Raw genomic sequence first — 27,040 nt, forward strand, 5'->3', positions numbered from 1 at the left:
GTTTTTAATTGGCACGTTTTAGGAAATAAACTACAGGAGATAAGGAAAAGGTCAAGGTTAGTTCACTACTGGGAATCAAAGATGGACTGTGAGTTGTTCCACAGGACAGATATGATGATGAAGATGATGCTGTCAGGATGGACAGTAAGGTTCACACCTGAGGAGATGAGGGCACACGCACCATCATCTGGAAGAGGCGATAAGAAGCCTAAGCGAAAGAGAGCATCACTGTGGATGAAACTAAACCATTTTGCGCACAGGTGAGAAACCTGGAAAATGAACAGATGGGAGATGGAGACGGAGGAAGAAGAAGAAAAGGAGGAAAGAAAAAATAGAAAGGAAAGGACATAAACAGACAGCACACTCACATCTACACAAACCCACAGCAGCAAGAGAGGCAGAGAGAGAGAAGGAGGAAGAGAGAGTGAAGGAGGGAGAGAGAGTGAAGGAGGGAGAGAGAAAGACACAGAGAGAAGGAGGGAGAGAGAAGGAAAGCGCGTCATTATTGGATGCTATAAGGCGCGTAAACCTGGACACGGACTCGGACCGTCAGATTTGAAGTTGCTTTCCGCACGTTAAAGTCTGAATGACCGTGAAACCAGCAGACTGAGAGACAGAGCCGCATCTGAATCGGAATGAAGCTGGAATCTTGAGCAACGGAGCATTTCGTGAATGAAATCTCTGAGTGGAAACATCAATTATCCAGCGGCGCTTCAAGGACTCGATTCACAAAATGAAGCGGGCGACCAGAAAAGCTTCCGATCTGTAGACCTGCTTTATTTCACCAGTTTAAATGGGAACTGGAAATTACATACAGGAACTCGTGTCATTTTTTAATTTTTTTTTTTTTTTTGCGCTTTCTATCCTTGAATGTTGTTCACTAAGGATTCCTTGATCGTTAATGGCCAAATTAATCATCTGTAGGTTTTGTAAGTTCGTTTACACCGGTGACAAGTGAACGTACACAGGTAGCTATTATTATGAAACTACACTAGTTTCACAGAAAGGTTCTACGATGACCCGTTTGGAGACTTGGGCGCATGAAGGACGCGTAGCTCCGGTGCCATTGCGCGCAGCGATACGCACTGCTTCCCGGTGGGTGCGCCTAGTCTGACAGCCGCATGGACGCGGAGGTATTGGTGCTGAGGGGGTATAATTAAAACCCATCAATTTATTGAAACAACTTAAACCCTATGCAGTGTTTTCCATTTGTTTACTGGTACATGTGCTATATACACAAGTAGCCTATTTGTGGTGGGAAAGAGGATTTATTTTGGTTTTATCCGTTAATTGTCAGATGTATTAGTCCATTATTAGATTCCCTGTGATGCAACTTGCAGCAGGTCCGAGCTTTACTATTTTGTGTGAACACATTGAGGTGTTTTAAAGGAGTACTCTGCTGATTCCCTGTCAACCTTTTCATGGGTCACATCTCTCGCCCGCGTCCAGCCGCCTCCTCACGCCCTGTTCAGTGTTGTTGCCTGTGTAGTTGCTGCAGCTGCTTCCACATATAGTACGTTGGTGTTCCAGTGTTGTTAATAACTTTTAGATATAACTTATCCTAGACATTCAAATTACAGCTAAAAACGTGTACGTCACCCAGCAACATTTAGTATGACGTCATTATATAGACTGAGTTTCTCTCCGTACCCCAAATCTGACCGTCCGTGAACAGTTGTGCGTTATGTTGAATGGACCGACCTTCCGCGACCACGACCCGATGCGACTCGTCGACCCGAGGCACCTTCCGCAACTGATGTCCCTTGAGGACCATGAGCCCACCATGGTGGTAGGGACCCTGTGGCCCCGCAACTCCACGCCGGCAGAGGAAGAGGAGGGGGCTCCGGGTCAGCAGCACCAGTCCTTTCCCTGGGTGGTGACCCTGCTGGCCGGCGTCCTGATCACGACCATCGTGGTGGATGTTATCGGGAACCTGCTGGTCATCGTGTCCGTGTTCAGGAACAGGAAACTCAGGAAAGCAGGTAGAGCAGTGAATTTATACTCTAGTAGCCTACCTTGTATTATTCTGTGATCATATTCTAATAGATTAACCTTAAAAACCTTTGGTAAGAGTATTTTTACATCTATGTAGTTATCATATCAATTACATTTTAATTTCTTGCACATTTAAAAAAAAAGTATATTAAAATGTCACAACATAAAAACCCTGTATGAAACAGAAAGGACTGGGTTATACTACTATACAGATACTACTATCCTGTATTATATGAGGCAGATACAATGTCTAATTAGTGTCCATGGACAGCTGTCAAAGTGAACCTCTACACTACCAGCTTATTGATTATAATACATTATGTGTAAACTGCAGTTTTTGGCACCACATTGCACTCTCTGCTCACTATGAGGGTATGAATCAGGTCTGATCAAGCTGGAGAAGTTTTTACTCTTTTAGAGCTCAGTTCTCAGTAACTTTCTCCAGCTTGGCATTTGTCTGTCGCTGCCATGCTGAGCGACTTCAATAACTCAAGGACACTTTGACAGATTGTTTTGCTGCTGCAGACGATCATACGATCAGACACCAAACGCTGGATGACATGTTGTTACGGTTTTATAAAAATGCAGCGGTGACAGAACATTTCTTACCACCAGAGTCTGAAAACGTTGACAATCCAGACCTTAGCTGCAGCTCTGCAGCCGCTGGTTGGGAGACTTGCCATTTTGGCTCCCAGTCAAAGACTTTTGGAAACTAAAAGCAGTGAAGCCATAGTTGGAGACTCACTGTAATGGATGTGTAAACCTGATGTCAGCCCTAAACTGATGTGGACTACAAGAGCAACACTGTGCATAAATAATACAGGCCCTCAGGACCCCTCAGTCATACATACAAGAGAATAAAAATCAATCAAGCTCCTAATTGTTATCTCTCACTCAGCAGCATGCTCTTGCAGAGCCATCTGAAGTAGTACATATCACATTAAAAGCACTTAGTAAGGAGAGCCGCCTTCTTTGCATTCATATGACAATATATGAACACTGATGACTTGCTTTGCCTTTTATGACCTTTGCATCCTAAGTTCATTTGTAAATCAGCCCACTGTACCCATCAATGGGAGAATGTGAAGGAGGAAGGCTACCGCTTCCTCTTTGAAAGCCTGAATGAGCTTCCATTTAGTGAAAGCACTCACCCCAGTTTCTGTGTTAATGGGCTCAGAGATCAACAGGAGGTTGTACTGGGAATATCCTGTGCAGGGAAAATTAATGCTGGCCACCGAATGCTGGTAAAATCTTGTGGAAAGCGGGTGAATCTGTTGGCATCCGGATGTAGTGTTTCCCATTCAATTTACACTTTGTGGTTAAAAAGATCCGTCTTGAAAATCATAATAAAACAGTACATTTAGTAACAGTTTTAATGTTTTAGTGTCAAAATGTTTCACCTTTGTGCCACACAGTAATCATGTTGGTGGAAAAACTGAATCTGACAGACCTGGACATTGATGTTTTACCGCTTTGCGTTGCAGTCTTGGGTCTCAAATGAAGTGAATAAAAAAGAAGTGGCAAAAGGAGAACAAACAGGGTCAGGTTGGCAGGCTTTGCAAGTTAATAATCTTCATCTCTATCAAAGGTCCTTTTCTGTTTTCTGAGTCAGCAGCCTCCAATCATCCAGTCATCGTCGAGCTCCAGAGCTCCACACTTGTCAGAATGACAAATTAGCATCACCATAAATCAATCGAGTAACACCCTTCAGCAAAGCGGTCCCCTACGCATCAGCCCAAGTCATTTGTTTCCTGATTTTCCATCAATCAGAAGGTAGAATCCTGAAATCCCTGAGTGAAAATGTAAGGATTGGGGTTGGACAACGGAACGAATGGTTCACCTGTCTCATTTGTTCTTTTTGCCACCTCCTCATTTATCTGATCTGTCCTCTTCTGTCTTCCTGTCCTCTTTATCTTTTTTACTCTCTCCCCCTTTCTTCGGATGTCCCATCATCTGAACTCTCATCTCAATTCCTCTCCTGCCATTCTAATTCTCCTTTTCTCAGAATCAGCCTTTCTTGTCCTTTTCCATTTTATTAATTAATTCCTTTAGACTCGTCTCCTCACCTTTCCTCTGCTTTCCTCAGTGTCCTATCTTTCCTCCCTTTTCAATCATTCCTCTTCAGTCCTCTCAAGCACTCTTCCCTTTCCTCCTCTCCTGCCCTGTCAGGTCTCACTCTAGATTCCTACACATTCTTCTCTTCATCTCTTCTCCTGCCAGTGAACTACTGTCCCATTTTCTCCATGTTCCTGGCCTCCCCTCCATCAATCTATCTTCACTCTCCATCTTCCCTGTCAGAGACAAATTACCTGATCATCCGAAAGTTCACAGCACAGTTCATTCAGTGTCACCACATCTACACAAAACTGACAGATTCCCTTCATTCATAATCTACTCAGACTAAATACGCCTGCTTGGGCTGCACAAAACACCGTAGATCAGCAGTTCTCAACCTTTTCACAGCCTGGCGACAGTCTCAACTGGACAGAGTAATCCACGGCAGAGCTGGCTGATGAAGAACTCTAAATGTCTGCTGATCATTCTTTATTAAATGTTATGGTTTAGTAGCGTCCAGATGACTGCAGGAAAAAAACAAGAGCTGCTCAACAAGGTGCTAAGACTGACTCTCTGTAGCCTCTGCAACATCACTCTCTGCAACATTTTAAAACTGAGAGTTTAGGTTTACACTTTTTGAGATCCTGTCAGTTAAAGAGAGACAATCTAAATTTGGGCAACAAGATGTTGAAGCCAATAAACGAAAAAAACTCCTGAAACAAGCCCATACTTAATATCTTTTTACTGAAGCTATCATTGGGGCACCGAGACATACATTACTGAGAGTAAGATTAACTTCATATGGGGAAAAAACATTCATTTTATATTCAGTTCACAACTGTATCAAGAAACCTTTAGAGGAATCTTAAAGAACTGCGTTCAGATATACAAAGCAAAGCGCATTCTCTGTCTGTGCACAGTCTGACAGCACCAGATGTTTACTGTATATGTGTGTGCAGTTCAGACAAGCCGTACTCAAAACTCACCAGGAGCTCCAGTTGACTCTCTTCTTTTTTGCTTCTGTCTGTTTGATTCAAACTACTTGAGATAACTGCAAAATATTCAGCTTGAGTAGACATGTTTGTGCCACGTAGAGAAAATCTGCCACAGTTTGCTTTTCATGTTTTTCCATCGACTCTTTTTGCATTGGTAACATTACTTTACCGTACATAACTTTACAAACCAAACTATCAGTGTAATAATGGAGAAAACAATCAGCGTATTAATCCATATAAATAAATATATAAACAATCATTTGTTGCAGTCCGACACAAAAGAGCTTAAAATGAGTAACTGCTTTCACATTAATGCGTGACTAATAATAATCCAATGAGAGAATATATAATAGTACATCAGTTCAAGGGGACATTTTAATACTTTAAATACTTGATTATTCTTACACACCATTATGGTGGTAACACTGATGAGTAAGTCAAGACAGCAGCCTTTTAAACAGTCCATTTGTCTTATTATGAATTTGATTTCATACAAGTCAGAGTCCTTTCCCCTTTTCACCTCACTGAATGAATCATCCTCGTTAATCGTTAATTACTCCCAGATTTGGAGTAATATGAGTGAAACGTGATGCTGACACATGAATAAACCGTTACAGTTTCAGTACTGAGTGACTGCACTGTCAGAGGAAGGTCACAACTTGTCTCGCCTGAGACATATTGGGGTGGCAGCGCAGCTTTTAGCCGTCAGATAAATTGGCCTCTGGGGAACTGTCACTATTTTAATAGATCAATTCATGGAGAAAATAATCAGCATATTAATCCATAATGAAAACAATAATTTGTCGCAGTCTGAAAATGAGCTCCAGCTCAACCAACTGCAACAGTAAAATCCTGCTTTAACGAACATTCGTTAACCTACATTAACAAATGAGGAGTAATGATAGAATATATAATAATGTAACAGTCACAAGGGACATTTTTCTGCATTGAGTACTTTTACTTTTACACATTTCTGATTATTCTTACATACTTTTAGTTACGTGCAGGCATTTTACTTGTAATGCATTATTTTTACAGTGTGGTATTAGTACTTTTACCTAAGTAAAATATCTGAATACTTCCTCTACCACTGCCATTAGAATTCATTGTTACCCATCTGACATCATCTGCCATCCTCAGTAAAGGAGCAAGCACCTTTTAAAAGTCACTTTTCCTGCAAGGGGAGAGTATTGGAAGTATTCCGCTATTACAGAGTGATGTTAGAGAGTTCCTCCTCCTTCTCCAACAACTCTAGCCAAGTACAGATACTGGATTGCAGGAAGCAATTTCACCAGACAACAGCCAGGTCTTTGAAATTGGAAGCAGCCATCAGAGCCCAGATATTTTGTATCTGTAAAGCCTGTTCTGGCTGTGACAGATAAATGCGACGACCGTGGTGATAACACTGAGCGAGTAAGCCAAAACAACCACATTTTAATTATACTAGTCTATTTGTCTTATGAATTGGATTTCATTCATGACAGGTCAGAGTTCCTTTCCCCTTTTCATCTCACTGAATGTATCCTTCGTGTTAACTGCAGATATTAAGGGAATATGAGTGAAATGTAATGCTGACACATCAATAAACCTTTTAGCTTCCGTATTGGGAGGCTGCACTGTCTGAGCAAGGTCGCAGCTGGCTGCAGAGAGCACAGCTGAGAGAGATCGCGGTGGCAGCGCAACTTTTAGCCTTCACATTAATATCATGAGACATAATAGTAAAGCTTGCTGATCCACAGAGAGCAAAAGAGAGATGTTATGAAATCAGCAACAGGTGGCAGGAAGCTTGACAACCCAGCAAACATCTGCTGTATGTATATAAGGCATGTGCTCCGCCGCAGCGTATGACATGAAGTCATGGCCTCCCTTTTCCCCAACATCATGTCTGATGTGTCTGACCTGATCACAAGCAGCTGCCCGACCTCGTCCTGCAGTTGCACACCTGCCACAGGATACAGACACTCTGGTAAGCTGCCACACTCACAGCACTGTGATTTATTCTAATTTCCTTTAACTGCTCGGATACTTTTATCATTTTACATAAATTCTGTCCGTTTGTTATTTTCAGCAATGGTGAGGAAGAAGCGGCGGCTGGAGGCAATCGAGACACAATAACCCGGCTCCTCTTCAACCTCAGACCCACAGATCCTGTGGGTCTGAGGTACATTTGTAAATGTAATGGGAGTGAAATGTAGAATGTGCAGTTTGATGCAGTGCAACCTCACACCCATTAAAATGGTACTGTGTACCACCCCAAATCCATCTTTAGAGGCTGCCAGTGTTGTTAGTTTTGTGGATAATGGAGGCTGTTGTCACCTTGGATTCATGGCAGGTGCAATGGACTCCAATAGTGTAAAGTTTTCTATGTTGTTATCACACATATTTTCACTCAAATGTGGTCTATTAAACTTGGTTAATGGAACTGACTGTCTTGAAGCTGGTGTTTTGCTTATCGAAGAAGTAACTGTTTTACCAAGGAACCCAGGATCCAGTAAGTAAACTACACTACAAATTCTGTCCAATGAAAGGTTCATCAGGCCTGCAGATGAGTTAGCTTGGATAGAACTGCTCTGACCAATTGTAGTGTTGGTAGGTAGGAGTTTTAAAGAGCAGGTCACATTTGCCTTCAGTCCAATGAAATTGCCCTGAACAAATACCATGTTTATGTCATATCAGCACCAGATACAACTGTTTTAGCGAGATTTGTCCAAATATTTGGACCTAAAAAAGATGACACAATGTTCTTTTACATCATTATTTTTGCTTTCTTTATACAAATTTAATTTGAGAATATGACTTATTGATGCAGGGCAGGTTTTGAGTGAAACCAAAAAGTCGTGCTGTCAAACTGCAATTAAATAAAAATTCTATTTTTATTGGCTGGCCATCCCAACTGGCAGGTTAAACCTCGACCATTAAGGTTGCCAGCTCGAGCTAGCATGGAAACAGGAAACGCATTAATCACACAGGAGTGAATATTCAACCTGTTCTCACACCCAAATCGTTACACATGGACCCTTTGACATCAGTTTGTAAAGCACTGGGGAGCCCCTAGTATCACCACACTGGGGAAAGTCCTGTATGAATGCTAAAGGTAGATGTGGGACATTTAACACAAAGGTTAACACAAAAGAGTAAGGAGGTGGTTGGGGTGGACGGGTGGGCCAGAAACCCGACTTTCACCCTGGAGACCAGTATTTGTTTCCAGTTTTAACAATTAAATGTTGTTATTAAAATCACATAGATTACATAAATTGCATAAGTTACTTGTAAGAAATGTTATTTTAACCCAAACCATTTCCTTTTCATACCTAACCAAGTAGTTTTGGTGCTTAAACCTAACCAAACTGCGACGGACAACGGACCACTATTTTGAAAGTCTAACCTGACGTTGCTAATTTATTGTTGCTAACTTGACCACAGAGCACTTGTCACAAGATCTCTGACGTAATTGCTGACGTAATCTGCACTCTGCGCCTGCAGCCACCTGTCGGAAGCTCCGTCTTAAACCGGACTCTTATCCAGTTTTAATCCACTCTTTTTTTCCGTTACATTTTTTATATCCTTTTTATTTAACTTTATTTAAGTTTTACGTGGGTTAAGGATTTTAGTCATCCGACATGGATTTTAAGCTAGATGACCGTAAAAACGCGATCAACGCTACTGATCGCAACAAAGCTCCGGTGACTATGCAAGCCGAGATAACTCTGCCCCATGAGGACTGCTCACTCCTTAAGAAAGCGAACAAGAAGATTGCTGACCTTATGGAAGACATCCGACGACTTTCAGAGGAACTCAAAGAGAAAGATTCCCTGCTGACTGGCTTTTGAGATTGTTTCTCTTAGCACAACCGCTAACATCCAGGACACCGTGTTTTGGGACCCCTCTAGTCTTCCCAGGCTTTCATCCTGCTCGACTCCGAAGCATCAGTCAACCTGGGCTGAAGTGGTGGTCCGTGGCTGCAAGAGAGGCTCGGACGGGGCTGCCTCTCCTCCGCACATCGGCCTCTCCAACCGCTATGCAGCCTTGTCTGACGACACTCCGGTCCATCCAGCGGATGCACCTGCGGCTTCGAGTCTCCCTGATACGGATCTCTTTCGGCGCACAGTGCCTGCCGACACTGTTGCATCTCCTCCACCGGCTACATCTCCCGCGCTGGGCCGCCGGTCTGCCGCCGGACCTGATCGGCGGCCGTCATCCCGGTGAAAAACCTCCGCTTCCTGACGTAGGATCCTGAAGGAGGCTGTGCTCAGACGCTCCGGAGGCCGTCTCTACCCTGCACCGTCGGGTAGCCCTTCTGTCAGGTCTGTTACTGCTGCTCCAACACAACACTCAACAGCTCACACACTCCATCCTCAGTCCGCACGCAGTGTTGAAGCAGATTCTGCTCAGTCCTGCTCTGGATCCCCACAACCAGCATCTCCTCGTCCTCTTTTCTCCCCAACCACACTAATAATTGGTGACTCCATAACCAGAAACATCCGTTTCTTTAACGCTACCACTCACTGCTTCCCCGGTGCCACCACGGCTGTCATTTTAAAAAAACTCCAGGACCTGATGCCGTCGCTCCCGTCCTCCATCACAAGAGTGATAGTCCATGTCGGAACAAATGACACAGCTCTTCGGCAGTCTGAGCTGACAAAATCAGATTTTAACCGTCTTCTTAACTTTTTAAAGCAGTGTGGAAAGTCCGTTTTTATCTCTGGTCCCATTCCCACAGTCGGTCGCGGTGCTGGCCGCTTCAGTAAACTCCTTGGCCTCCACGACTGGCTCCAGGCCGCCTGCAGGGCTCACCGTGTGTTTTATGTGGATAATTTTAATATTTTCTGGCAAAGAATGTCTCTTTTTAAGACAGACGGACTTCACCCAAACAAACGGGGCTCAGAAATGTTAGCTGCGCACATACAGCATGTGGTGCGGTCCACACATGACTTACGTGAATGACTAATCATTCATGCAGCACACCTGGACACACCACCGCTCACTGAACAGATCTCTGCCTCACTGCCACAAACAACTGTCTCCACGTGCTGGCATGTAAAGCCGTCTGCTCCCAGCGCTGTTCCACAGACTTCTATTCCTGTCATCATCACGCATAGACCAGTAAACCGAAATGTGCACATCCACACAGAAATATTAGTAATCTCTTAAGGATTAGGACAACTGCACCAACTCCAGCACCCAGAACAAACTCATTTAAAATGGCTCTCTTCAATGTGAGATCACTTTCAAGTAAGACTTTTATCTTAAATGATTTTATCTTGTCTGCAAATCTAGATTTTATGTTTTTAACTGAATCCTGGTTGCAAATGAATGACTATAGCCAGCTAGCTGAACTGTGTCCGCCTCAATATGATTGTTTTAGTCAACCGAGGGTCAACCACGGTGGGCTAGTGAGCGTGTATAGGAAAAATTTTAAATGTCATCAAGTACGCTGTGATGAATTTAACTCCTTTGAAGTTCTCACTCTTAAAGTTGGAGGGCTGCAACCTATCATATTTGTTATAATTTATCGCCCCCCAAAACCGCCTGGAGGATTTTTATCAGAACTTCCTGAATTTTTATCTACTCTGGTTTTAAATTATGACAGAATTGTTCTTTGTGGCGATTTTAATATTCATGTTGATGACCCCAACAATGTTAATGCAACTGACTTTTTAAATATGGCCACTTCTTTTAACTTCAAACAACATGTCAAAGGTCAAACACATGACCGTGGTCATACACTGGACTTGGTTTTTACCCTGGGTGTCAGCATTTCCTCTGTGGAATTAGTGGACATGACCATATCTGACCACAGATGTATTGTTTTTAGCTGCGATTCGCCTGTTACTCATGCCGCCTCACCAAGCTCCGTGTGTTGTCGCATCTTTAATGAACAAAGTGTTTCAAAGTTTTGCGCATTCTTTCAGAGCCAAAGCCAACACCTGTCTGATTCCAACACCAACAATCTGGTCGATCACTTCAATCATATCTGCTTGTCGTCACTAAATATTACTGCTCCTCTAAAGGTTAGGCCTACGTCTAAAGCTAGTAAGCAACACTGGATAAATGACAGCATTCGCAGCCTAAAAAGGGAATGCAGGAAAGCAGAGCGCAGATGGAAAAAATCCAGTCTCCAAGTCCAGTACCTCAGTCTGAAGGATTTATTAATTAACTACAATAACATGGTTAAGGATGCGAGAACACACTATTTTTCTGAACTCATTACTACACATAAACACAATCCCAGGTTTCTGTTTAAGACTGTGGATCAACTGGTAAACCCAGCCCCTCCTTGTGCCTCAGCTGGAAGTAATGATGACTGTGATTGTTTTTATCTTATTTTACCAATAAGGTGGTGTCAATCAGAGCCTCTATTACCCCCGCGGCCTCTTACTCAGAGGTCCCTCACCAGCAACAAGAGAGTTTTAACCAGTTTTATCCCATCGACTTGTCTGAGCTTTTAAAAACAGTATCACAAATGAGAGTGTCCTCCAGCCCACTTGATATAATACCTACAAAATTTTTACTGAAAGTAATAGATTCTGTTGGGCCCCATTTGATCTCTGTTTTCAACAGCTCCCTATCTACTGGTTGTGTCCCTGATTATTTTAAAACGGCTTGCGTGAACCCACTTTTAAAGAAACCTGGTTTAGATCCCTCCCTCCCACATAATTTTAGACCAATTTCAAAACTGCCTTTTATTGCAAAGATTCTAGAAAGAATTGTGTCCAAACAGCTGCTCACTGTGCTGGAAAATAACAAATTATTTGAAAAGTTTCAGTCTGGTTTTAGGAAGTACCACAGCACTGAGACTGCCCTGCTTAAAGTCACCAATGACCTTTTAATGTCTGCTGATGAAGGTATGTGCTCAGTCCTGGTACTCTGGACCTTAGCGCTGCTTTTGACACCATTGATCACAACATCATGTTAGACAGACTGAGGCACTGGGTGGGGATCTCTGGTACTGCCCTAGAATGGTTTTCATCCTACCTGTCAAATAGGAAGTTTTGCGTGTCTGTAAACAACTATGTCTCTTCATTCTGTCCAGTTAAATACGGTGTGCCTCAGGGGTCGGTCTTAGGACCCATTTTGTTTTCCTTGTATCTGCTTCCCCTTGGACATATTATCCATAAACATGGCATTTCTTTTCATATTTATGCTGATGACACACAAATATACTTGCCCGTCAGATCCACAGACCCTGGAATGCTGAGTTCACTTAACAACTGCCTTTGTGAAGTTAAAAAATGGATGTCAAATAATTTCCTCCAGCTGAACTCAGACAAAACAGAAATCCTGGTCATCAGGTCCCAGCAGATGGCAAATCAAATACTGCCATCTGCTGGTTCCCTAGTAAATCACATTAAGCCTGTGGCAAAGAACCTTGGTGTTTGGTTTGATAGTAATTTAAATTTCGAGCAGCACACCACAAAGCTTGTTCAATCATGTTTTTATCAACTTAGAAATATAGCTAAAATTCGATCTATGTTAACTTTTAAGGACACCGAGACCATTTTACACGCCTTCATCTCATCACGCCTGGATTATTGCAACAGCCTTTTCACCTGTTTAACCCAAAAATCTACTGATCGACTCCAGACTGTCCAGAACTCAGCTGCCAGGCTTTTAACCAGAACAAAGAAATATGACCACATTACTCCTATTTTAGCTTCATTACACTGGCTCCCAGTATGTTTTAGAATTGACTTTAAAATTCTATTGATCACTTTTAAAGCTCTTCATGGCCTCTCGCCTTGTTATATTTCTGACCTTTTAGTCCCATACGCACCAGCACGTACCTTGAGATCCTCGGGCAGAGGTCTGTTGTCTGTTCCAGAGTCTCGACTGAAAACTAAAGGGGACAGAGCGTTTGCAGTCAGGGCCCCGAGGCTCTGGAACAGCCTGCCCGAGGAAATCAGGTCGGCTGAGTCAGTGAACTTCTTTAAGTCCCTTCTTAAAACATTTTATAGGAGAGCTTTTCCCGATCTTATTTGACTTTATTTTATCCCTTTTATTTTATTGTATTTTACTAATTTTATATTAAATTTTCATGCTCTTATCTTTTTTGTATTATTCTTTACACTTTGTAACTTGTTTTTGAAAAGTGCTCTACAAATAAGGATTATTATTATTATTACATACACGTCCAAAAACTAAAACTAAAGGGGTACCCATAGTGTTAAAAAGCAACGCAAAGGGGTCTTAAACAATCTTCCATATATGATGAGTTAGGAGTAAAAATGTGTTGGAATATTTGCAGCGACTGATGCATACAGAAACTGTACAGAAAATATATTTGAGTTTGGTTTGTCCAACATCCGTTAAGGAGGTGGAGATCTGCTGTGGGAGTTTAGACTTGTGGCGTTAAGTCATGGCTAAAGCCCTGAATATGACCCTCCACATACTCCCTACCTTAGTTTTATAACCTCCAACTCCTGTATCTTTGCTATATTCCGGTATGATCCAAAAATGTCAGTTGAAGGTTGAGTCAGGCAGAGAAGTGTCTATTTTTTCCTACAGACTGCAACTAGATATGTATCTGTCTGCGGGAGACAGCAGTGTTTATTGTTGTACTTGAACAAGGTACAAGCAGCAGCAGAGCCGCCGTCAGGATCACACACACACACACCGGCGGCGGCAACTGCAGTGTTGAACACACTCACACTGCTGAGAGAAAAGGAGGACGTACGAAGACGAGAACTTCACTTCAAAACACACACTCTGTAGTGACAAGATACTCGATCGTGCTGGCATCTGTCTGTCTGTGTGGGACACGCTGTTACAGTAAGTCACAGACTGTAGGGACTTTAAATAGTTCCCAGCGCTGCTCCCTCCACAGAACAGATGATCTGATTAGATTTTAGAGCAACTCATTGCATAAATTTGCATTTCAATGTGGAAAAAACCAATGTCTTTGAAACTACTGTAACTTCTGAGTGTGTTCAAGAGGCAAAGATCACACCACACTGATAGAAATGTTTGCTCATTAATTCATCATTCGTCTTAATCAACAGGCTAATTAGCATAACTGGTTGTGTTTCATTCATCATTAGAGAGCTGAGTCTGACTTGTCTGACTTTGTTGGTAAGAACTTTGAAGTCATATTGTGTGTCTGAAAGTATCTGCTATGATGCATGATTAAAGGTGTGAGTTTTCTTGTAAACAAACAAAAGTCATCTTTGCATTCAGTGCTATTCATCAAAACTAATCATGTGTATCCTTGAGCTCTACCAAATCATGTCGAGTGCAACTCCTTCCTTTTATAACATTGCAAAGCCGATTTTCAAGTATTTGCATCATCCACACAGAAAAACAGATCCATAGCACTATTTCAAACATTTAAAGATGACTCATACCATGGCATAGACAGATGTAGTCTATGGCTGCCAGGTGTCAGTTAAATCTGAATTTATAACGGGACATCTCAAATAATAGCAACAGCACTTTGGCTTCACTTAACTGCCCCTGGTGAAAAGGACACAGCCAGTTATTGGAAAAAGAACAATTAAACATGTTGGAACTTATTTCTTAAAGAGAAAAGATGAGAAGATTGATCTCAATATCACGTATGTTAGGGATGCGCCGAAATTTAATTCTTGGTTGAAGCTGAATATAATGAAAAAATTTGCAGATTACCGAACAAGTACATTAACATTTTTGCCTTTTTTTTTTTTTTTTAACCATTGCATGAATTAAATAGTCAAAATGTGCTTTTTACTCAGTGTCTCCCACAGAATTTGGAGAGACTATGGGAGGTGGGTCTGAGGCCCGGGAGGGTCCGGTAAAGTAAATTATATCTATCCATTTACTTTTAATGTACACATGATATGTTTTATACTTTCTGTGAATATAATCCAATTAATCTTATTTCCATACGTATAGACACTTAATTTTAAAAACCGGACATTGTCACGTGAGCTAAATTCATCAAGTCAGACCCAATATGATAAATGTTAAGTGCTTTTTTTTGGCCGATTAATTCCGTTGGCCGAACATTCGGTGCATCCCGAATGTATGCGTGTGAAGTACGAAGCTAGGGTCATGTTGTGGTTGGCCTTGCTTAGCATAAAGATTGGAACCAGGAGGAAACAGCTAACCTGGCTCAGGTTGGCTCAAAATGGGTACAGCACATGACTCCTTCTATATTTTACTTTACATTTTACAAAACTAGACCAGATGTTTCTTTATGCAAAGCTAGACTAACCGCATCTTAGCTCAGACATGAAATTGATTTACCTTTTCTCATCTCCTTTATCCCTTTTCCTGATAACCCTTCCCTGTCAGTTTAAGTCCAATTTTCTCAGGTGACTGACACTCACAACATGGTTCTGTGTGTTGTCAGAGGTATCATGCTGAGACAGTAATGACTCCCGGGCAGACTAATGACACATATGTCGAACGACATCATCAATCATTTCAGCAAATGATCCAAAACAACATCTATTTACATTCAAGTGACAAAAACGTAAAGCAGCTGTGTAATATTTACAGTGTGATGACCCTACATAAGTTAAGAGTTAAAACTGACTTCTTGTCTACCATGGCCTGGATGACTTCAGATGAATCTTCAGATGTTGTTTAAATGCTGTTTTTCAGGTTAAATTTTCATTCAAACATACAGGTGAAACTCGAAAAATTAGCATATCATGCAAAAGTTCATTTATTTCAGTAATTCAACTGAAAAGGTGAAACTAATATATAGACTCATTACATGCAAAGTGAGATATTTCAAGCCTTTATTTGATATAATTTCGATCATTATTGCGTACAGCTTATGAAAACCCCAAATTCTACATCTCAGAAAATTAGAATTTTAAATGAAATCAATTTTTAAAAAAAAGGATTTTAAATACAGAAAAGCATAATCATGCATATGTACTCAGTACTTGGTTTGGGCCCCTTTTGCATGAATTACTGCCTCACTGCAGCGTGGCATGGATGCTATCAGCCTGTGGCACTGCTGAGGTGTTATGGAAGACCAGGATGCTTCAATAGCGGCCTTCAGCTCTTTTGCATTGTTCGGTCTCATGTCTTTCATCTTTCTCTTGGCAATGCCCCATAGATTCTCTATGGGGTTCAGGTCAATCAAGCACAGTAATCCCATGGTCATTGAACCAGGTTTTGGTACTTTTGGCAGTGTGGGCAGGTGCCAAGTCCTGCTGGAAAATGAAGTCAGCATCTCCATAAAGCTCGTCTATTGAAGGAAGCATAAAGTGCTCTAAAATGTCCTGGTAGACGGCTGCGCTGACTCTGGACTTAATAAAGCACAGTGGACCAACACCAGCAGATGACATGGCTCCCCAAACAACACAGACTATGGAAACTTCACACTGGACTTCAAGCATCTTGGATTGTGTGCCTCTCCGTTCTTCCTCCAGACTCTGGGACCTTGGTTTCCAAATGAGATGCAAAATTTGCTCTCATCAGAAAAGAGGACTTTGACCACTGAGAAACAGACCGGTTCTTTTTTTCCTTTAGCCCAGGCGAGACGCTTCTGACGCTTGTTGTTCAGGAGCGGCTTGACAAGAGGAATATGACATTTGAAGCCCGTGTCCAGGACCCGTCTCTTGATGCAGTAACTCAGTCCACTCCTTGTGAAGCTCCCACACACATTTAAATGGCCTTTTCCTGACAATCCTCTCCAGGCTACGGTCATCCCTGCTGCTTGTGCACCTTTTTCTTCCACACTTTTCCCTTCCACTTAACTTTCTATTAATGTGTCTTGATACAGCACTTTGAGAACATCCAGCTTCTTTTGCAATTACCTTGTGAGGCTTTCCTCCTTGTGGAGGGTGTCAGTGATGGTTTTCTGCACAACTGTCAGGTCAGCAGTCTTCCCCATGATTGTGAATTCCACTGAACCAGACTGACAGACCAATTAAAGGCTCAAGAACCCTTTGCAGGTGGATTAATTAGCTGATTAGAGTGTGACACTTTGAGCCTACAATACTGAACCTTTTCACAATATTCTAATTTTCTGAGATTTTGAATTTGGGGTTTTCATAAGCTGTAAGCTTATTAAATTATATCAAATATGAAATATCTCACTTTGCATGTAATGAGTCTATATAATATATTAGTTTCACCTTTTAAGTTGAATTACTGAAATAAATGAACTTTTGCACGATATGCTAATTTTTTCGAGTTTCACCTGTATGATCAGCTTCTAAGGTATGATGCATTGTTCTGGATCAAAGTCCCCATCAGCATATATTTTCAACTCAATACTTGTGGAATTGTTATTTACATTTAAATAAAGGATAAGACATTTTCCACCACTGCTAACATCAGACAGAATCCATCCCTATTTACAGTTTAAATGTGTACTGAGACACACAGCTGACACTATCAAGTGCCATGAATCTATGTTTATAGCATGAAAGTCTCTGATGAGATTGAACCTAACCCCGGCAGAGTTTCTTTTCCTCGATTATTAACACATGGCTCTAGCTTTCACAAGAGGAGGGATATAGTTGGAAATAGCCGCAAAGGGCAAACGCAGTAATAAAGACAGAACATCCGACTACTACATATTGGCTGGCAGTTAACAAGTCCCCTGTCTCTGTGCTCTGAGCCATGGCTCTTCGCTAATTAGCCTTCTGTGACATGCTTGAGACAAAGAGTTGTCGTTCAGAATAATAACGATGAAGCCTCTTCATAATGAAGATGGAGTTGGGGAGTGATAAATACTGAATGGTGCTGCAGGTGGAACAAAGTGTCATCAACGCTTCCAGAGTGAACTCCCTTCTGGGTGTGAAGATGTTTGCAATTTGATGAAAGTTTTTACCAGAACATATCAATTACAGCAGGTGCGGAAAGATGAGACAGCCTAAAGTGTACAATTTTGTGTGCGAACCGACTAGCATTGCCATCGGGGGCGGAGCTACACTCTCAACACAGTGGGGGCAGAGCTTCATCACGGGGCCTCCTGTACCAAGTTTACGTGACCTCGGAAGAAACAATTTAACTATGTAGCCTACTTAATCATAGTAGAAGCACAAAAAACAAGCACCAATCACCAAATCAACAAAATCTAAACATGTCAGCAAAATCAGGCAGGTAAAATGCTCTTATTCTGAAATGATCCCTGTGGTATATACAGCCCTGCAGACGTCGGAACAAAACTGTGTCACAGAGAGCTGTGAAGAAGGTAGTGGAAACAAAAAAATGACATATTAAAAACAAGTTATTAACGTGGGGCAGGCTACACTGCTGAAACACTTCCAGTGTGAGTTGATGTCGGGCAGAGGACAGAACAAAACAGTGGCGCACACGCCGCCTGTGTGAGTCCAGGATGATACACAGCCAGTCCCTCAGAATTCCCACCGCTACTTGAATGCCATCCATGAAGCTTTGCCTCTAGCGTAGCTTAAAAGCCTAAATGAAACTAAAACACACTAAAATTAAATCAATAAATATGCATTAGAAAATTAAAACTAGATTTATTACTAATGAGACATTATGTGGATTTATGAGCATTACAATGTGGATTTACTTTGGAAATTATCCAGTGAGAGATGAAATTCTGCTACTGTGAAAGAGCCACTGGACGCTTCACTCATTTCTGATGAAGTTTTGTTGAGCGCCAGACTCCTCTGGCACTTCATGGTGGTAATGAGAGAAGTGTAAGTATTACTTTTTCACTTTCACTTTCCCAATTCAGATTTATCGTGACCCCGGATATCCTGAATGTATCCAGATACACAGCGAACCAGCAACCTGTGATTATAGGAGGAATGGGAAGAGAAGATTATAATAGAAAGACTTAAAATTATTAGCTCCGTCTGCTTCCTAAAAAAAAAACGAAAAGAAAACTTTTCTCAAAAGAAAGTGCCTGAATTGGAGACGGAGCTGATTTCATTAGAGTTAGGGGAAATTGTATCTGCAATAGAAACCTGCCTGCCATACTAATGCTGGTCAGACACAGGACCGTTTCATAAAGGGAGCTTTGTACAATGGCTAAAATGCTGAGAAAATATAATTGAAATGCAGCACGGTTCACCCGGGGCGACAGGTAAATGTTAAACTCCTAAATCAGGCCCTCAAACTTCATTTCCCCATGTGGGAGACCTTTACAGCACATAAGCAGGACGACAACTTTTTTTTTTTTATCAAAGCAGTATTTGGCTGAGCAAGGAGCCGAAAACCTGAATCAACTCAAATCCACCTTCTTCTTTTTTTTTACCACTTTACTCCTCTCCTGGGGAACAACAATAGTCCATTATAATAAACTTTTTTTTGAGGAGGTGTGTGTCTAAAGTGGTTAGAGTGCAGATTGTTGGACTGAATGTTTGCAGGAACAGCTTTGGACAGTTGTATTCATTAGCCTGTAATGATGGTGGAGGCATTTAAGCGGCAGTGATGAGTTTTGGAGAGCTTAATGATCCAGGTGTTATTAAAGTTCACTTGGAGGGGAATGTGATCCCACTGGGAGTTTGGCTTTATGGTTTTTGTCTCTCGTCTGTTTGTTGGAGGCTATTCCTGTTCACCGCTTCCCTCTCAACTCAACTCAATTTTATTTATATTGCACCTTTCACACAAACATGCAGCCCAAAGACAAACGAACGACAAAAAAAGTGTTCTGTTCAGAGTTGTTCCGAGCTCAGTGTTCCCTGTTTTTGTTTTGTGTTTTGCTCTGCTTTGCTGTTTTTCTGACAGCACTCGCTTCTTTCTTGTCATGTTGTTTTTACATTTGTTGGCTCCAAATCGTCTGCCTCTCCCTTTTCTCTTACCCAAAAACTGCAGAAAATATCCTGCCCTAAAAGAATGTATACTGCTATGATTATTTCCCTTCTCAATAACTTGATTCATCATTTAATCTAATAAAATGACAAAAGATTTTGAAAAATGCTTATTACAAGTTCCCAGAACCCAAAGTGACATGTTTAAATGTCTTGTTTCATCTGTCCAAGAGGCCAAAACTATCAAAACTAACAAAGCTATTCAAGTTTATGATGAAATAAGCAGAGAAAAGCAGCTACATTTTAGCTAGATTTCTCATTTGACAAGCTGCACATAGTGCTTTCCAGTGGAAGGGAAAGAACGTGCAAAAAGAAGAGATGATGTTCATTGATTTCAACAACAAGCCACTGGGTTCAGTTCTTTTCAGCTTTCAAGTTGTGAACACCAATTGGCAGAGACAAAGTGGAAATTCTCACATTCAGAAACTGATGGTTATCTACCAAGAAGTATTGCATTTATAGCATTCTCTGTTAGAAAATCCAACCCAGAAGAAAAACAAGCAAAACTGGCAGTTTCTTGTGTTAAAATGGTTAATGGTTGGCAGTCCTACGCTGGACACATTAGAGACAGATTTAGCAAACTTCCATATTTAATTTTTTCACTTATGCGCAGTGATGTAAATGTAAATGCTCCGTACTTGTATAGCGCCTTTCTAGTCTTTTCGACCACTCAAAGCGCTTTTACACTACATACACTAAGTGCTCAAACGGAAAGTAACATTCACACACATACACTGGCGGAACAGCCGTCAGGGGCAAATCGGGGTTCAGTATCTTCAGACACTTCGGCATGCAACCAGGGGGAGCCAGGGATTGAACCGCCGACCTTCCGATTAACGGCCAACCCGCTCTACCTCCTGAGCACAGCCGCCCCTAAGTGGGTAGCACTGTCAAAAAAGGTTCTGGCTCCGAATATTACTCCACCATCCTCCGCCACCAGACTCCCTTGACAAAAACAGCAATTTCACCTTGCAACATATGGGAGTTGCTGGTCTACCACTGCCTCGATCTGTCAGTTTGTTTGTGTTATAGCGTGACTTTATTTGTCTTTGTTTGTTTGTGCATTTTGTTTGACTTTGGTGTTTTAAAGGGTTAAAAACACCAAAGTCACACAATAACACAAACTAACCAATCAAGGCAGCGGTAAAGAGGTAAAATTACTGTTTATTGTTAAGGGAGTCTGGTGGCTCGGGACAGAAATATAGCAGCTGTTTCTGGATCTCTATAAAAAGGTCTCACTCTGTAGAGATAATGTTGTCAGAGCCAAAAATCTGAGCCTGTCAGTGGCAGAAAAATGCACTTTAGTGGACGGTGTGCAATTGTCTGCAAGGATTACGTTGCAGCCCTGTTTCACTGCTGCTAACTGCTCGCTCAGTACTGGACCATTTTCAAAACATTAGACACAAAAACACAGAAAAATAGGGTCCAGGTTGAACAATACGGAAATTGTCCTTTGGGGACTCTAAATTGCCCACAGGTGTAAAATGTGAGCGGAAATGGTTGTCTGTCTCTATATGCCAGCCCAGTGATGAACTGGCAACCTTTCTAGGGTGTACCAAGTACCAAAGCCAGGGTGGGCCAATGTCAGCCGGGATAGGCTCCAACCCCCCGCAACCCTGTACACAGGATAAGTGGTTGATGATGGATGGATGAGATAATGGATGGACTTTAGTACATTTGACCCCATCTTCAATGATCATCCTTGAAAAAAAATTTATTTTATGAGGGGAAGGGGAAAATAAGTGAGCAAGAGACCAAGAGATACTGCTTCAATAAGGGTATAAATTTATTTTTCAATCCACAAAACACCAATCCTTTCTGACTAGCTGAGGCTTGTTGCTCTACAGTTACACAGCCAATGGCCTATTGATATTGAAAGCTGTTTACACAGTAAATACAGAATAGTTTACTCACCTTTCTGTTCTGTTCATATTCTAACTGCTCATGACCTGCATCCCCTCATGTCTGCAGGAAACGCCTTCGTGGTGAGCCTGGCTCTTGCTGACTTGGTGGTCGCCATCTATCCATACCCGCTGGTGCTGACCGCCATTTTCCACGACGGCTGGATTGCCGGCTACATCCACTGTCAGATCAGCGGCTTCCTCATGGGCCTCAGCGTCATTGGCTCCATCTTCAACATCACCGGCATCGCCATCAACCGCTACTGCTACATCTGCCACAGCCTTAAGTACGACAAAGTGTTCTCCAACAGCAACACCATGTGCTACGTCGTGCTCGTCTGGGCCCTCACCATCCTCGCCATCGTGCCCAACTGGTTTGTGGAGTCACTGCAGTACGACCCACGGGTGTACTCCTGCACCTTCGCCCAGTCGGTCAGCTCGCTGTACACCATCACGGTGGTGGTGGTGCACTTCATCCTGCCGATCGGCATCGTCACCTACTGTTACCTGCGTATCTGGATCCTTGTCATCCAGGTGAGGCGAAGGGTCAAGCCGGACTCGCGGCCAAAGATCAAACCACACGACCTCCGCAACTTCCTCACCATGTTCGTGGTGTTCGTACTCTTCGCCGTCTGCTGGGCGCCACTGAACCTGATCGGCCTGGCCGTGGCGCTGGACTCCAGGCTAACCCGGGCGATACCTGAGTGGCTGTTCACAGCCAGCTACTTCATGGCGTACTTCAACAGCTGCCTCAACGCCGTCGTCTACGGTGTCCTGAACCACAACTTCAGGAAGGAGTACAAGAGGATCGTCCTGATCATCTTCAAGCTTCACTGCTGAGACAATACACTGAGCTGAGGGGGAGGCAAAGGGTGGGCGTAATTTTAACTTATGTGACAAGAAAAGGCTTTTAAAAAGCAACTAATGAAAAAAAGAGGAACTCAACCTTGACAAAGAGGTGAAAACAGAACTAATGAAAGGAAATATTCATCTCATTATACAACCCTGTGTTGTAAAATGATAAATAAATCTACCTTGTACTTTGGAAAGAAAACAAATAATAGTATTGTAGAAGGAAGAAAGAAAAATGCTTTGTATGAGAGAGAAAAAAATAAAGAGCTTTAATAGCTGGAGGCTGAGAGAGGTGGAGGGTAGAGATGAAGTGAAATAAATGATGCCACACAGAGTTATCAGTGATGCCTTCAGGGAAATTGAGAGACTTAAAAAATACAGAGAGGGAGGGAGAGACCAGAGTTTGGGAGTAACTTAGTAATGTGATTTATCATGGCTTTCTTTGGTATTTCATGAATTACTGTTTGAAAATAAAAATAAGTTGTTACTTAGGTTTTTACCAACTTCATACTCAATTTGAAGTTGCATAGTTCTTAGTGATCATCTCCTTCTCCCTGATTCATTTGATGCATACAATCATCTATGAACTATTTTCAAGACAGAAATCCAATAATATCCAATACTGTGATTTTCTTAAAGCTGTCTCTGTTTCCTGATTGTTCACAGAATTAAATTTGACTAACGCTGCTCAGAATGAAGAGAGTATTTTTTCAAAAAAAAAAAGGAATTTATTGAACAGAAATACAAATTGGTGCTTTTTGGGAATATTAAGTGGTGTTATATACTTTTAAATTAAGGTGCTACATGCACAATTTCAAATATCAAGAACATGAACTGTGATAGAGGCTGATATTCTTCTTGGCTTTAGTTTTGTTTGTTTACGGAAATCATTTTGATGTTTTAAATTTGAAATGAATGATTCTTTGGAGGAACAAGCCAAACTCTCACTGGGACAAAGAAAGGAAAATGCGAGAGGATGGATGGAGGGGCAAGACAGATATTGGATGTAGACCCGAGTCACAAATGTGATTGCTTTAGGCTCACCAAAATAAAAACTTGCAATCTGACTTTGCCTTTGACCAATCACTTGTGACTTGACTTGGACATTAGCCCTTTTGACTTGAAATGGCTTGATAGGTTTTCAAAGCCCACAGAAACAAATTTTGAAGCAAATTCTTGCTTCAGAGCTTGTTGCTTCCGTCCCTGAAGGAGGATGCGTCCAACATTTAACAACCAAATAGTTCTACAAAGTTATCTTATAGAGTTAACACCAGGCTGAAAAGCCTGCCCTGTTCAAACGAGGCTTGAGAATTTGTGTTACTTAGGTTGTCAAGATTATTATTGTTATTCATTTTTAACTATCACTCTTACTCTGCTGGTTTGACATGTGATGAGAGGGCCATAATGACTTGTTAAGAACTTGAAAATCAAAGTTTAGGACTTGGACTTGACTTTTATCATTTGGGACAGACACTGCAATATAAAAACTTTGTCTCACCTCTGGAGTTATTCCTCTCTGGTGAAAGGTGTCGGCGTTTTTTTGTGCTGCTGAGGCGTTGAGACTTGTATGGGACTATCTCACCTCTTCACATCATAAGTTTCTTCTCCCTGGGACAGGAACAGCACCTCTGCCACATCCTACGTTAATCCACTCAGACGAGATGATGAAGTTTTCTCACACGTGAACCGGACGCGTCTGTGTGCGTAAGACACTTAAATGAACAAAACCAGAGTGGGAAAAAAAAACAAAAATAGACAAAACACAGTGTCTCTGCTATTTAGAAGCAACACTGTGTGCGTTCTCATTTCTAACTTGTCCTCACACATCAAAACTGTCCCAAAACACACAAAAACACATCAGTGTTCATGCACTGGGCTCAATTCCTACATCACACACCCTTGCTGCAGTGAGTATATTCACTTCACATTTGAATATTAACATGAAGATGACAAAAAAAAAAGAGACATGAAAATGAGTAATTATGTTATGGTTGCTCTGAATAGTATTCTGACCACATCACTGTGTTTCACACTCCTGGAAAGTGGACGATGAATGTTGCATTATGTGTGAATAAGCAAGGTGTTGCTGCTGTGATAGTCTGCCTGTGCTTGAGTCCCATTTTAATGAGCTCACTGTGTGTGCGTGTGGATCAGGCTGTTCTTCACTTCCTTATGATAAGCTAAGCTAAACAGCTTCTGGTTGTAGCCTCAACCACATTTCCCAAAATGTCAAACTATTCCTTTGACCGATTAACTAAATGACTAATTATGACTAATTAACATGGAAATCAAGTTTGTCATTCCTTTAGCTTAAAGCAATAGTTTGACATTTGGGGAGATACGTTAATTTGCTTTCCTGGTGAGAGTTATATAAGAAGATTAATACCACGCTCATGTCTGTCCATTTAGTGTGAAGCTGAAGCCATGAGTAAATTATCTTAGCTTAGCATAAAGATTGGAAGCAGTGGGAAACACCTAGCCAGGCTATGTCCAGTGTTTAAAAATTACGATATACAAACACCTCTACAGCTAACATTTTAACACAATGTATCTGGTTTGTTTAACCCATACATATGCCGTGGAAATGTAAAAAAGGGCAATGTGTGGTTCTACAAATTTAAGGTGTTGGAATTATTTCTTACAGCCGGCGGTGCAGTGACATCTGGGAGCCTTGTCGTCACAGAATGTAACTGCTCCTAAAACCCCAAATAGTTGTTTTTACATTACAGTTTGTGAACAAGTTTATTAACATGAGATACAACATGTTAATTAGTGAACTTTAGAGGTGCTGCTAGGCATATTTTTTTAAACTTTGGACAGTGCCAGGCTTGCTTTTTCTCACAGCTTCCAGTCTTTATGCTAAGCTATGCTAATGAACTCATGGCTCTCTCTCTCTCTGTGCTGTCAAACTTTAATTATTGCATTATTTTTTGTTAGTAGTTTAACATATTTAGTCATTTTTTTGGTATGTGATTTTGTTTCTTTTGAAAAATTGTAATATTGTATTAATTAAGAAAGATAATTAATAATAATAATAACAATAATAATGAAAAGGAAGTGGAAATTCTTAAGTTATTTATAGTTTGATAAAAACTCTAAGCACAAGGTCCACTTTATTCGAAATTTGCAGGGGTCCCAGCCACACTTTGTGGCCTTCACTGAGGAGTTCGCTCAGTTGTCAATTATGGAATTTCAGTTTGGTGCTGTGCAGCACAATTTGTTTATTAAACCTGCTGTTTTTAAGTTAAATACTGAACCGTTAACCTCAAATCAAGGTATCTTAATAAATTAATAGGTTACTAAATCAACCCCAGGTGTGGCCAAGTCACAACAACCTGGTGAGGACAGCAGCAACATAATTGGCCCACTGAGTGTTTAACAAATATAGCACTGGCCTTTTATGTGTTGGTACATTGAAAGTTTCCTTTTTCCTCTTTGTTTAAGCGGTAAAAATCAATGCAATGACCTGAGTTTGTTTTGCTGTTAAGGTCAATACTGAACCTTTAACCTCAAATCTAGGTATCTTTGTTAAAATTAGGCTTAATTAGAGTGACAAGTAGTTTGTTTAGACGGCTAGGTTACATATAACTATTGTTTCAAATGTACAAATGTGTAGCAGATAAAATAAGAGAACATATTGAAATGTATACTCATTGGAATAATTCAACAAGCTTTGTATATGAGGTGTTCTAAACATCCCAAATTTTTGTGCAGATATATGAATTTACATCCATAAGAGCTGGAGTTAATAAATCAAGTCACAACAACCTGGTGAGGACAGCAGCGACATAATTAGCCCACTGAGTGTTTAACACTCAGGCCTTGTATGCTGGTAAATTGAACGTTTCCTTTTTTCTTCTTTGTTTAAAAATCAATGAAATGACCTGAGCTTGTTGGTGTTTGTGTTTTCGGAAGAGTTAAAAAAAGAAAATAAACAAAAAACAGTGTCTATGTCTCCATCTGAAGGTCAGCCAGTTGCATTGGAAGCCAACAGTAAATGAGAATGTACCAGTTTTCCTTTCATATGCTGTTTTTGCACATCGCCATGGAGAATGTTTGCTCTGAATGTCTGTAATGTTGATGAGGCAAAAAAACCAATCAAGCCCTGGAATACATGTCTTAATAAAAAAAGAGCATTCACTGTGAGCTGCCGGCTCTCTCTGTCACTTATTTTCCACATAAGTTGACACAACATGTCTTGCAGAGATGTCATTGGTATTTAATGTTGTCTTGAAAATGGACAGAAACACACATTTTCCCAGACTTATTGTCAACATATAAACATTTTCTCTGTCATCATACCCCCCAGTCAGGTCCCCAGACCTTTAAAACCTTCCTGTCAGGTCACTTTGGTTGTGTTTGAAACTCAACTGTGTTTAACTTTGAACAACAGTCAACGGACATTTTAGCATTTGCTGGTGCAATAGGATGCTAAGAAGCAAAATGGCGGAGTATATTTTTAAAACATTTGATATTTCAATATCGATATCAATGTCATGTCTGTGCATTAACTACT

The 27,040-nt window shown here is 41.3% G+C and overlaps 1 protein-coding gene across 1 annotated transcript; it reads left to right on the plus strand.

The window, feature by feature from the left end:
• The first annotated feature begins 516 nt into the window (after positions 1-516).
• mtnr1al (melatonin receptor type 1A like) lies at positions 517-23,591 on the plus strand. Its single transcript, XM_038700188.1, has 2 exons — positions 517-1,982; positions 21,743-23,591. The coding sequence occupies exons 1-2, from the start codon at positions 1,685-1,687 to the stop codon at positions 22,510-22,512; spliced, it is 1,068 nt and encodes a 355-aa protein (XP_038556116.1). The 5' UTR covers positions 517-1,684; the 3' UTR covers positions 22,513-23,591.
• Positions 23,592-27,040: the final 3,449 nt, after the last annotated feature.

The sequence above is a fragment of the Micropterus salmoides genome, unplaced genomic scaffold (genome assembly GCF_014851395.1).
Source record: "Micropterus salmoides isolate LMB-PRFRI ecotype aquatic unplaced genomic scaffold, ASM1485139v1 Ms_hic_scaffold_5, whole genome shotgun sequence".
In the NCBI taxonomy this organism is placed as follows: Eukaryota; Metazoa; Chordata; class Actinopteri; order Centrarchiformes; family Centrarchidae; genus Micropterus; species Micropterus salmoides.